Below are 12,844 nucleotides of genomic sequence, written 5' to 3'. Positions count from 1 at the left end.
CGAATTCGCAGTACGCGATTCCTCTAAATTTGACAGCTCCATGTGTTTTTTGCAAATATTTTAATTTTTTGAAATATTTTATGCTCTTTTTGAATTTCCTTAATGTTCTTAATGCATTTTGCATTAAATTTGTGCAAAAGATACCTATTTTATAACAAAAAACTTTAATGCAAAACTCTGTGGCGATATTTTTCAACCCTCGAACCGGTAGTGTAAACTATTTTTCCATAGGAATCCGCTATACGCGAAAACTCGAGATACGCTATTGCGCTCGGTCCCGTACGATAGCGTATATCGGATAATGACTGTACTAATATTATTTTTTAAAGAATAGTAGAATTCTTTACATGGCAATTAACTCAATGTGTGCATACAATCTGAAAAACCAAGGAAGAATAACTGAAACTAATAAAGTTCCTATCGTTATGCTAAACCGATGCAAACATGAAATGTAAGGCGTACATACAAAATAAATGTCATTATTACTATGAATGATACGAATACGTTTTTTTTTTATAAACAGGAATTATCTTAAGCAATACGGCCTTTTTGGACCGTTACTCCTGGACAGTAAAAACAAAAATTTCGGATTTTCACAGTTCATGGAAAATAATTACAATGCTCAATTCAGTAATTCATAAAATTCATTAATTCCAAAAACACTTATACTATCTTAACAATACATAATTCACTTATTCATAAAATTCTTAAATTCCAACAAGCACTTAAACTATGTTAACGCTTAAATTTTAATCCTACAGATATGCATGATTATGCATCGAGGAGCCATGTTGGTCCGCATAAAATTGATCAATTTGATCATTCATGACCGTCGTTATGGACCTGATCAGTTTAGCACAGAACTCTGGATGTTCATCTTCGAAGGTGGCAACTTGTGCCTCTACAAAGTTGCCCAGAGCCCTGGCTTTTGTGCAAGGTGCAGCAGCAGTAGCAGTATTAGCAATGCTTTGAATGGGTGTCAAGCATTCGCTAATCTGACTTGATCGAATCGTTTCACTAAATTTTCTTTTGCGTCCTTTGGACGCTGTGCGACCACGAGTTGTCGTGGCTGTTGTTGAGGCAGTTGAACTGCATGAAGCGGCGGTTGCAGGAGCGGTCGAGATAACAACAGGTTCCCGAGAAGTTCCTTCAAGATTTGCCTGACATGAGAACAGAAACGCTATATTAATTTATTCCTCCACAAAACGATACATAAACAATGTCTACTTACAGTATTGATTGTACGACGTGGAGCTGTCGTTTCATGTAGAAACGACATATGCTCGTAGGCATACCAAACCTCCTTCAATAGCTCGCTGGAACCTGAATATTTATACAATAGAAACGATCTTAACAAATATGAAGTAATAAAATAGCAAAATTTACTCACCGGAACCTGTTGTCTGACTCAAAGCGATCTCCTTTTTTGTCCGCCGGTAGGAATTCATTAAATTCCTCCATTTAGCATGAACGCACCGTGGATCCTCCTCCAGCACGGATGCTATCTGTTGCCAGGCATGATGCCTTATTTCGTTATTTTTATACTGGCGATCAGTATCTAACCAGATGCACGGATAAGTTTTCACCAAATTGATCAATTCAATGACTTTTTCCTCATCTGGAATAGGCTAAAATAATAAAACAACCAATAATTTAGTGTGTCATTCTATGAGAAAAGGTGTAACTTACATTTTTATTCGATTTTTGGGCGGTTTTAGCTCCTTCCATTGTTAAGTGCTGGCTGTTGAACTTCTCAGCTTGACACGACTAGTGCCTATCAGGCAACACCGAATGATTGCCAATCGGGCAACACACACATTGAACTATGAATAAAGACCATTCCTGCATTAAGCGTACAAGCGAACAGACGTATTTTTTCTTTTGGTAAATCAGTCCACTCGGTATTCCACTTTGCGTTTCCCTCACACTTCAACACTGGCGTGGTTGACTGCTATTCGAAAATGTCCGCCTGAAAACTTCCAAGGAATCTCCAAACACAATACCAACAAATCCCCACATAATGTATCCAACATTTTTATTTTCGTATACGTTTATTAAAGCCTCATTTTATTGTCAATATTATTATTGCCCTCAAATAAAACATTACATAAAAATATTTTTAATAATTTGTATTTATTTTATCAGTAACTTAAATAAGCACGTAATTTTAAATTTTATTTCACTCAAATTTAAAAATTTAATTCGATGATCATCCCTCCCTTCAAGCAATACGGCAAAGCCGTCCCTACTGAATAAAAAAAATCATCCCTCCCTTCAACACTTGAAACAATAATGTAAACATAGCAGGTGGAAGATACGTCACTAGTCGCCGCTCGTAACCCGCATACATCGGGTTACGAGCGGCGACGAGCTGACAGATCGAGAACAATGGAAATGTGTAGCTGTCATTTGTAGCCGCATACATGAATGCAGCGTGTAGGGCCAGCTTTAGAAGACATAATGGAATTAGATGAGTTTATTAGTTATGCAATTAACAGGGAAGTATTAATAAGCCAGAAAATGAAAATTAAGGAGAAAGAAATTGAACCGTCAGTTGCATACTGTTATGGTGAATATTTTGCCTTAGTGAGCCAACCTGTATGTATCACGGCTCTCACTGATGAGTGCACGCATCTCGTGAGATGCCGTTAGTTTCGGGCTTATGACGTGATCCCCGAAGGATCACTCTCTCTCCGGCGCGCCTCCACATAGGATAGTGAATAAACGTTTTTATTTGTGTTAACTTATTCGCGTGCATTCGTCCACCTCTTATTTTAAATACATGACTACAGACCTTAACACATACGTCAAACAACAACCAATGATAACAAAAAGAAAATGGCAAGATACTAGCTGCCACCGTTGTGGGTCATGGCGACATAACGGAAATTCTAATGAGTGTTATGCTAGAAAGACTCGTTGTAATGCTTGCGGGCGCAAAGGACATTTCGGTAGATGTTGCAAAACGGAAGGAGGAAATGTAACAAAGAATAGGTTTAAACGGAAAAAAAAAACCAAAAACAGAATCATCAGGACATATGCAGCGAAATCAAAGACGAAACTCAGATGCGGTAGACAACCTTAATGAGGTAATGTAATAATAATGAGGGCTCGTAGAATCCTTGTAGATTTGATAATTAAAATAATTAATATTATTATAGCGATTAACGACATCACGGCTTTGGGAGAACGGTATGGTCACATGTACATTGGATCATGTTCCTGTTGAATTTTTAATAGATTCAGGTGCGTCTGTGAATACCGTTACGGAGGAAGTATGGAAAACATTACAAGAATTCAAAGCAGATATTCACGATATCACGTACGACTGTAACAAGAATATAACTGCGTATGCGAGCAAACAACCCTTAAAAATAATTCTTAAATTTAAATTATTAGTAACAGTTAACGAAAATAAGCCTACGGTATATGCGGAATTCTTTGTAGTGCAGAATAGCAACAAATCATTGTTAGGCAAAACTACTGCCGAGCAGTTAAAAGTGTTGAAAGTAGGTTTAGAGGTACACAATTTAGAAGAAAAAATACAACCTTTTCCAAAATGTCCAAATATTCAAATCCGATTATCCATTAATAAGGCAACACCCCAAAAAAAAAAATCGTATATTAGAGTTCCAATTGCGTTAGAAAAAAAAAGTAGACCGTAAAATTAAAAACATGCTTGATTCTGACATAATTGAACCAGTCTTAGGCCCTCCGGAATGGATATCCCCAATGGTAGTAGTACCAAAAGGAAAAGATGATATAAGAATTTGTATCAATATGAAATATCCAAACCAAGCTATCCAACGCGAACAATTTCCGTTACCAGTTATTGAAACTTTGTTAAACAAGTTACGTGGATGCAAAATATTTTCTAAACTAGATATTACTTCCGCATATCACCACATTGAACTTCACCCAGACTCAAGAGCAGTTACCACTTTCATGACTAGCAAAGGGCTTATGCGTTTCAAGAGATTAATGTTTGGAATTAATTGTGCCCCAGAAATATTCCGAAGAATTATGACTCAAATGTTAATAGGAATAGATGGAGTGGTAATTTACATTGACGATATAGTTGTAGCAGGTGAAAATAAAACAGAACATGATAAACGCTTAAGGCAAGTGTTAGGAGTCTTAAAACAAAATAACGCAACCTTGAATAAGGAGAAATGTGTAATTAGAGCTGACAGTTTAGAAATACTTGGGTACAAAATATGTTCGTCAGGTATTGCACCCGCTGAAGATAAAGTAGAAGCCATTAAGAATTTTAGAAAACCAGCAACAAGGGAGGAAGCTAGAAGTTTCTTAGGTTTGGTAAACTTTGTAGGGCAATTTATTCATCATCTATCGAGTAGGTCAGAACCTCTACGTAAATTTATTAGAGGAGAAGTAGAGACATTTGGCAAAGAGCAGGAAACAGCTTTTGTTTCGCAAACTGATCACCGAATGATTGTAAAAGTAATTGTCCAAGCGTCCAACGGCGAGCGAGCTTTGTATGCTTTTTAACTATAGAAAAAAAAAAAACAGTGGTTAAAAAAATAAACGCGAGGAGTTTTTGATACCATGCGGATTACGTTCATTATCAACTTACCTTGTTTTCCATGATCAAACATCGTTTAGTTTGATTGCGGGCATTCTTTCTTCCCTCTTTCTAACTATCGCCGGCTCAACACGGTTGCACAACAGCTGCATAGAAAATACCGCTTTAATTGATTTAATATTACAAATATTAGCTATGCTTTACTTACCCTAAACGGCTTTCTGGCGTGCGAAGTCGATTCTACCTCCATTTATAATTTTTCGGCTGTTTATTTTACACATTACACACAACATTTTCATCACCGATGTAGCCTTTTTTAATCATTCGCCGTTGTACATCGTGAGCAAGGATAATGTATTTAGAAGGTTGATTTTTATCGCTTTTGCTGGGCGACATTGTGGGGGACAACTGTCACTCTCTGCATACAAATTTCATTACCCCGCACCAGCCCTCCCCGATTTTTATACCGGAGCCCACGGAAGAGATATGTCAAGCAAGGTGTCTTTATTAAGGAGGTGAATTGTTAACGCGTTTTCCGGGCGCCATCCTTGAGTATTGTTATGTCAAATCGCATACAATTTTCTATACCCTCCTCCAGCCCTCCCCGATTTTAATACCGGAGCCCCCAGTATTGTTATGTCAAGTCGTGAAATGTCAATTTGCTCTGAAGCACTTCACCTCCATAAATCCATACACCTTGATGTCAAGTCGAGAAATGTCATTTTGCTCTGAACAACTTCACCTTGTCATTTATAACACCTTGATCGTGAGAGCTATCGTTCGGTTCAAAATGTAAACAAACTTTATTTTTTGAATATTTGACAGATTACATGACCGATCAACCGCACACTATCTCGTTTTTCTTGTCAGGGCTGCTTCGATTGCCATAGGGGGGGGGCCTTAAAAATCTTTTACCCAAGGACCGTAAAGATATCAGGTCAAGTTATAAGCTCGTTTTGACAGCTAGGTGGAAGAAGAATCGACGAAGAAAACCGACAGTTAGTTTTCCGCTTTTGGCGAACACTTCAGGTTCTCGTCGGAAAATTTCCATTTTAAATCACGGACTGTGTTCTAATAAACTAAAATATTCACCCAAATTGATCTCCACCAAATATTGACCATGCAAAACGTAAACAATCCATCAATACATATACAAGCGGAAAACCATCTGTCAAAATCGGAGCCCAGGGGGGGGATCGCCAAAAGCGCTATAACTACACCTCATTATACATTCCACCTTGCTTTTACCCTTTTTTTCAATTTGTTTCCTCAGCACGCAATGTCATCTTTGTCTTGAGCTGTCATTTCTCAATAGCACGGATAATCGGACAGCCGGATGAACGGCCCGGGGAATGATTTTTTTGCTACTTTGACCAGTCATTACTAATAAAATTGAAATGATAGAGTTATAATATTACTGATTTTTCTTAACTTACTATTAAAGTTGGTAATACAAAAATATTTTTTATATTTCAAAATATATTTTTTTTTTTACTTCCGACCGTGCTTGCCCCGCTGTGCAGTGGAAAACATGACGCCGCTGTCAAACAAATAAAACGTAAATAAAAACATAGCCTCCGATGGCGTCATATATCGCGCGCCTGGTGTTTAAATAGTTAAATAGAAATAAATAAAAACAGTAAAATAAAACTTCGATTTGTAGCTAATTTTACCAGGCCAGTGGACTTTCTGGAATTCTGGAAAAGGGTAGCATTTCCCAGGGGGAAAAGGTTTTCCTTTCGGGTCCGACTTGCCAACGGGCCAACAGTGCGACCGAGAACCGGGGAAGGAGTGGGCGAGAGTATGGCAACAAACCGGGGCGGTAGCACGGTGTACCTCGAAATGGACGGCCGGCGGGAGCAGCACGCCCTGCCGGAACAGGACGGCGAAAATGACGCCGATAGTGGTGAAGGCAAGCGAACCGACCGGTTATAGCAGCTGGGCCGCGTGTGGACACGTTTGTATAACACGGGTTTTTTTTTTGCATGTTCTCCTCCACCAACAGACACCGACGAGGCGAGCGAGAGTGAGCTGCTGACCGGCACGAACAACCAGCACAGCGTGGACGAGCGGATGGAGATCCGGGAGCAGATGTACCAGGACAAGCTGGCGAACCTGCTCGGGCAGCTGGAGCTGCTGAAGCAGGGCAAGCACCCGGAGTACCTGAAGATCGTCGACCGGCTGCAGCTCGAGCTGGATGACCGGGTGCTGCTGAACGAGGTCGAGCGGGACTACCTGCTCGCGTGCGCGGAGCGCGACTGCATCCTCGAGAAGGCGGCCGCGGAGAAGGAGTTCGACGAGAAGAAGGCGGAGCTGATCGAGAACCTGATCGCCGACCTGGAGGACCAGAAGAAGATGATCGAGCACGAGTTCGCGACGATGGAGCTGAACGGCGACTCGGTCGACGTGAAGCCGACCGTGACGCGGAAGCTGCGCCGCCGCCCGAACGAGCCGCTGCCGGTGCCGGAGAAGCGCCGCAAGCCAACGACCAACCAGCTGACGTTTCTGCTGGAGGACAAGGAGGTGGACCACGATCTGAAGCTGATCTCGCGCAGCAAGCCGATCTCGGCGAGCCGGGCGGCAGCAGCGGCGGCGGCAGCTGCGGCCGCCGCCGCAGCCTCCTCCACCGCCGCCGCCGCTCAACATTCCGTCAACGATGGGGCGAGCGGTAGCACCGGCGGCACGGGTGGAGGAACGCAAACGGGTGGTGGCGGAGGAGGAGGAGTAGGAGTAGGAGGAGGAGGAGGGGGCGGCGGCGGAGGAGCGAATGCTGCCGACCAGAACGGTGGATCTCAGCCGGCGGAGGGCTACGGTGGCAGTGGGGCAGCACCCACGGGAACGGTAAGTGTAGCTAGCGGGTGTGTGTGTATGTGTGTGTGTGTGTGGTTTTGATTCAATTTCGGCTCGCGACGCGCTTTTTTTTTGCAGGGCGGACAATCGAACGCGCAACCGTCGACGGAAACGCGCATCGAGGATGGGAAGCTGTGGTACGAGCGGCGCTGGTTCCACCGCGGCCAGCCGGTGCACGTCGAGGGCCGGGACATACCGCGCTTTCCGGCCAACATCTCCGCGATCGGGACCGAGGCGATCTGCGTGAAGAAAACGTCCGACGGGCAGAAGGTGCGCATCTTTCTGTCGCATCTGCGCCGCGGCAAGGTGTCGATCAAGCGGCGGGCCAACTAAACTATGCGGACAATGGGGGGGAGGGAGGGAAAGAAGGGCTTTTTCGGTAGAGAGGCATGTTGGGCGTTTTTGCCGCCCGACGAGAACGAGAAGCGTTGTTTTGTGGTTTCCGAGCGCCACTGGACAAATTTGTTTGGTTAGAGATTTATAATAATTGCGTGCGTTTTTTTTTTTGTATAAGGAGATTTGTGCGCTATTTGTGAGATAGGAAAAGGGCAGGGGCTGGGTGAAATAGCCAAAAACCGTACGACACTTACCCACGGGCCAAAGTCGATCTCGGATTACAGTTGAGCAATACACACACGCGCGCACACTAACAAAACCGCGGACTGCTAGGAGCTAACACGATAAAACTAAGAATTCGAGCTCGCGCTCGCTCACTCTTACCCCACGAAATACACACACGCACGCAAACACACACCAAGAGAGAAGTGTCGCCTGACTTTTTGACTGAAAAGATGTTAAAGTGTTTGAAGCCAACGGCCGGACGTGTATAGAACCAGCGCGCGGAATTCGCAAGAAATTTCACATCCTTTGTTGTGCTCTAACGGTCTGTCGCACTACCACCAACACCATCGACACCACCACCAGCACCTCTAGCTCCACCCCCTTCGCAAATGAGATCGCACCAGCGACTAGTGATGGGCAAAACGGCTCCGGGGCCGGCTCTGCACCAACGGCTCCGGAGCCGGTTTTAACACAAAGGACCAAAATAACTTTTTCAATGAAGTTTCAATCGGGAAACTCCGTAAATAGCGGAGTAGGTCATGTTTCAAAGAATTTATCAAAGAAGATATATTCGTTTGTTTTATTACGCTATCATACAATGATGTCTCTATTGAACCGTTAGTTCGGAGCCGTTGATCTGGAGCCGTTGATTCGTCGCCGGCCCCGGAACGGTGGGCCTGAAGCTGGCTCCGCAGCCGTTGGAACGGAGCCGTGAGTGCAGAGCCGTTATTCCGGAGCCGACTACGGAGCCGTTGGTGCGCTCCGAAACGCCCATCACTACCAGCGACTGTTGCCGGGAGCCGTTGGAGACGACGAACGAGTTGAGCTTCCATTTCTGCACAGCTTCTCGAGGCGAGCGGACGTGTTTCTCCAAGCCCGTACGTGCTTTCAAGAACAAGTTCGCAAGTGTCAAGAACAAGTTGGTGTTGGTGCGATTGAAAAAAAATTCTTTTGATAGCGTCGCACATCTCTGTGTCCAATTATGGATCTAAGCAACAAAGGTAGGTAAAAAAGTGCACAACCTGGAAGAGTTTTCCCGCAATGATTTCTCTGCCCGGGTGGTGCGCGGTCCACTTTCCCGTCCATTTTCTAACCACACAATTTTACACAGACGACACCGGCTCGGCTAAGTCAATCTGGCCGATGGATACGAAGGACGGGCCGGCGGCTTCGGCCTCACGCATTCCGCCGATGTCGGCGTCCCCGCAGCAGCAGCAGCCGATGGAGTTGTCGGTGGGCGGCGGGCAACCGGCGCGTCCACCGACGCGCCGACCGACGGGCAGAGCGGCGATGAAGACCGGGGGAGGGCCGGTGCGGTCCTTTAAGCGCCCGGCGCCCCCGCCAATGGGTGCCGCGGGCCGCAGCGCCACATCGTCGCGGCAGGCGGGGGATGGTTTGGGCGCGATCCGGCAGCGTCGCAAAAGTACGGTCGACACATCGACGGCGGCAGGCGGGCAGCTGCGGGGATCCAGGCGCACGGAGTGGGAAGACGAAACCATTGCGCGCCAGCAGCGCCAAGCGGACTCGGAGAAGGAGAACAAGCGCGAGTGAGCTCTTGTGTTCCGGAGGACTTTTTTTTTTACTTAATGCGTTGATGAACTGTTTTCTTGCATAGAAATAAACTACCAAAAAATCGTTAATTTGAATTAAGGCCTCAATCGACACACAACCATTGTAAGATGCGAAGCGAGACACCCGATGTGCCATGACGAATTACAAATAAAGATGAGTTCAACTTATTTAACTTTTTGTATTCTTTGCATCCCCGATCACATTCGAACGCAACATTAGGGAAATAACTATTATGTTAAATAGTTGCACATTTTTTAGCTTTTTCTTAAATCTCAACGGTAATAGGCACTAAGCACACAGGAGATACGATGTGGGATTAAAATGATTTTGTTTAAATTAAGTTTTCTCAAACAAAAGCTAAATCTTCTGAAAGCATGTTGCTGCTCCATCCATCTCACATAATAAAGCTTAAAATATGAAATTTGCATGTACACGGTACTCTCCACACGCATGCCTTACCTTTAGTGATGAGTCAAGTACCACTTTTCACTGTGTGGTGCTGTGGTACCACGCACAGTCTACTGTGCTGTGTGTGCGTGGTACCACACTTAATGTGTGGTCACACAGTAGCTGTGTTCCCGCACAGTTTTTGCACAGTTACTGTGTTATCGCACAGTTAGTGTGCTTTGCACACTTTTTGTGCTCCGCACAGCTACCACACAGTTTGCACAGTTTGTGTGCTCCGCACAGTTTGTGTGATCCGCACAGTTATTGTGTACAATCCGCACAGTTTGTGTGCTCAGCACAGTTTGTGTGCTCCGCACAGTTTCTGTGCTCCGCACAGTTAGTGTGCTCCGCACAGTTTGTGTACAATCCGCACAGTTGCATACAATAACTGTGCGGAGCACAGAAACTGTGCGGAGCACAGAAACTGTGCGGAGCACACAAACTGTGCGGATTGTACACAATAACTGTGCGGAGCACACAAACTGTGCGAAGCACACAATAACTGTGCGGAGCAAGGATAATGTATTTAGAAGGTTGATTTTTACCGCTTTTGCTGGGCGACATTGTGGGGGACATCTGTCACTCTCTGCATACAAATTTCATTACCCCGTACCAGCCCTCCCCGATTTTTATACCGGAGCCCCCGGAAGAGATGTGTCAAGTCGAGAAACGTCATTTTGCTCTGAACAACTTCACCTTGTCATTTATAACACCTTGGTGCGGAGCACACAAACTGTGCGAAGCACACAATAACTGTGCGGAGCACAGTAGCTGTGCGGAGCACAGTAACTGTGCGGAGCACACAAACTGTGCGGAGCACACAAACTGTGCGGAGCACATAAATTGTGCTAAGTGTGGCACCACAATTTTATAAAATGTGCAATTGTGCTCGCACATTTTACGGTGCTGTGTGTGCGTGGTGGCACAGTGCTACTTGACTCATCACTACTTACCTTCGGGTCGTGATGAAAAGCAATTGGATAAGGTGTGTAACAGTTTATTTGAAATCCTATAGGTGATCCACGTGTTTTATCTCACCTGTCGAAAGCATGAGCACAAGACACGCTGAACAATGGCGCAAAGTAAGAACGGTGCCAACAGAGATACACACCTGTGGTAGTGACGATGAGAGGAGACTGGAATTGTATCGGAGACATACCCGCACCAGGTCCGAATGCCGTTCCGAATCCGGAACAGTTCCTGGTACTGTTCCAGAAAATAAATGTAACCTATTTCTAAAAAAATAAATGGAGCTATTTCTGGATCTCTGGATCTGTGTGGATCTGTGGTTCATGATCGATTCCAGGATCGGTATGGGTTCAGAATCAGTTCCAGGTCTTTTATAGGTTTACTTTCAGTTCCAGGACCGGTATAGGACCAGTGTCAGTTCCAAATCCGGTATGAACCGGAACCGGTATGGGTTCATAATCGAATCCAGGACCAGTATGGATGTAATGTGATCGAACGTACGCGGGGCCGTCGTGCACCGTTTTTGCGGGGAGTCAGTCTTTACTGACATGAGCTGAGGTGGAACGAACTATTCGAAGCGGACTGATTTGATCGTCCAGGCGATCATGGAAACCCGAAAGGAGTTTCCCTTACTGGAAATGTTGGAGTTTAGAAGCCTTACCTTGTGTAGGGGGACATACCCAAATAGCCAGCTCGTACTTTATAGCTGATTTAGGGCTGTTTAACGAAAAATCGTTCCGATGTCGTACTTTGTGGCTGATTAAGAGATAGACGGTACTTTGCGGAACTATGGAGCTTTTTAACAGGCACATGGTACTCTTTGGAACTTTGCGGCTGATTAGCACTATGTGTAGGGTTCACGATGGAACTTGAAGGCTTGTTAAGAAACGGTACTGAACTTGGTGGAACTTTATAGCTTTTTAATGCATGACATCGGTTCAAGGTGGCTCTTGTCAAAGTGTCAAAGACGGACGCCGGCAATAATCTCATTGCTGCTGCACAAGTTAGATTCGTTAATTGAAGAATAAATATTGAGTGAAGTGATTGTGAATTATCAGTAAATTGTGTAAAATTTTGTGTAATTCATCAATACAAAGGATTTAAAAATATACATATGTGTTTAAACGAAACAAATCTAGTTGTTTATTTCATCGATGACGCTTGCTTGAAAATAAAACACAAAGAAAAATAATCCCTGGCATCGTGGCATAAGGAAGCTGCTTAGGCGCTGTTTGAAAGACCAACATAGAACTTTGATGCTGTTTATCTACTGCAAAAGGCGAATTAGAGCAGCGATCTTTAGCGTGCCAAAATGAGCTGCTTAAGCAATTCTGGCTATTTGGGATAACTAAACTCTTGAAATAAGTTGGTACACGAAGTTTTTAGGAAGCGTAACGTCCTATCTTGGCAGTCCGAACGAATCTGACTTGCCACGGTCGGAATTGCCCAAATAGCCAGAATTGCTTAAGCAGCTCATTTTGGCACGCTAAAGATCGCTGCTCTAATTCGCCTTTTGCAGTAGATAAACAGCATCAAAGTTCCAGGCGGTCCTTCTAAATAGCGCCTAAGCAGCTTCCTTAAGCTACGGTGCTGGGGATTATTTTTCTTTGTGTTTTATTTTCAAGCAAGCGTCATCGATGAAATAAACAACAGGATTTGTTTTGTTTGTGTACATGTGTATATTTTTAAACCCTTAATATTCATAAATTACACGAAACGTATCACAATTTACTGTACAATCACAATCACTTCCTTCAAAATCCCTTCTTCAAAGAACTAATCTAACTTGTACAGCAGCAATGAGATGATTGGCGGCGTCTGTCTTTGACTCTTTGACAAGACTCACCTTGTACCGATGGCATGCATTAAAAAGCTATGAAGTTCCACCAAGTTCGGTACACG

General features: G+C 44.2%; 2 protein-coding genes across 2 annotated transcripts; both read left to right on the top strand.

Moving 5' to 3' along the window:
• The first annotated feature begins 6,074 nt into the window (after window positions 1–6,074).
• Window positions 6,075–8,144, top strand: LOC120955575 (sin3 histone deacetylase corepressor complex component SDS3-like). Its single transcript, XM_040376571.2, has 3 exons — window positions 6,075–6,455; window positions 6,549–7,384; window positions 7,472–8,144. The coding sequence occupies exons 1-3, from the start codon at window positions 6,347–6,349 to the stop codon at window positions 7,724–7,726; spliced, it is 1,200 nt and encodes a 399-aa protein (XP_040232505.2). The 5' UTR covers window positions 6,075–6,346; the 3' UTR covers window positions 7,727–8,144.
• Window positions 8,145–8,262: 118 nt separating this feature from the next.
• Window positions 8,263–9,693, top strand: LOC120955581 (uncharacterized). Its single transcript, XM_049605681.1, has 2 exons — window positions 8,263–8,955; window positions 9,066–9,693. The coding sequence occupies exons 1-2, from the start codon at window positions 8,937–8,939 to the stop codon at window positions 9,503–9,505; spliced, it is 459 nt and encodes a 152-aa protein (XP_049461638.1). The 5' UTR covers window positions 8,263–8,936; the 3' UTR covers window positions 9,506–9,693.
• Window positions 9,694–12,844: the final 3,151 nt, after the last annotated feature.

This window comes from Anopheles coluzzii, chromosome X (assembly GCF_943734685.1).
Source record: "Anopheles coluzzii chromosome X, AcolN3, whole genome shotgun sequence".
NCBI lineage: Eukaryota > Metazoa > Arthropoda > Insecta > Diptera > Culicidae > Anopheles > Anopheles coluzzii.
Note: the sequence above shows the minus strand (reverse complement) of the source record. Positions and strands in the feature narration are given on the sequence as shown.

Coding starts and splice junctions, on each gene's coding strand:
- LOC120955575 (XM_040376571.2), top strand. CDS start 6,347: ATGGCAACAAACCGGGGCGGTAGCACGGTGTACCTCGAAATGGACGGC. Junction 6,456..6,548: donor TGACGCCGATAGTGGTGAAG/GCAAGCGAACCG, acceptor CTCCACCAACAG/ACACCGACGAGGCGAGCGAG. Junction 7,385..7,471: donor GGGCAGCACCCACGGGAACG/GTAAGTGTAGCT, acceptor TTTTTTTTGCAG/GGCGGACAATCGAACGCGCA.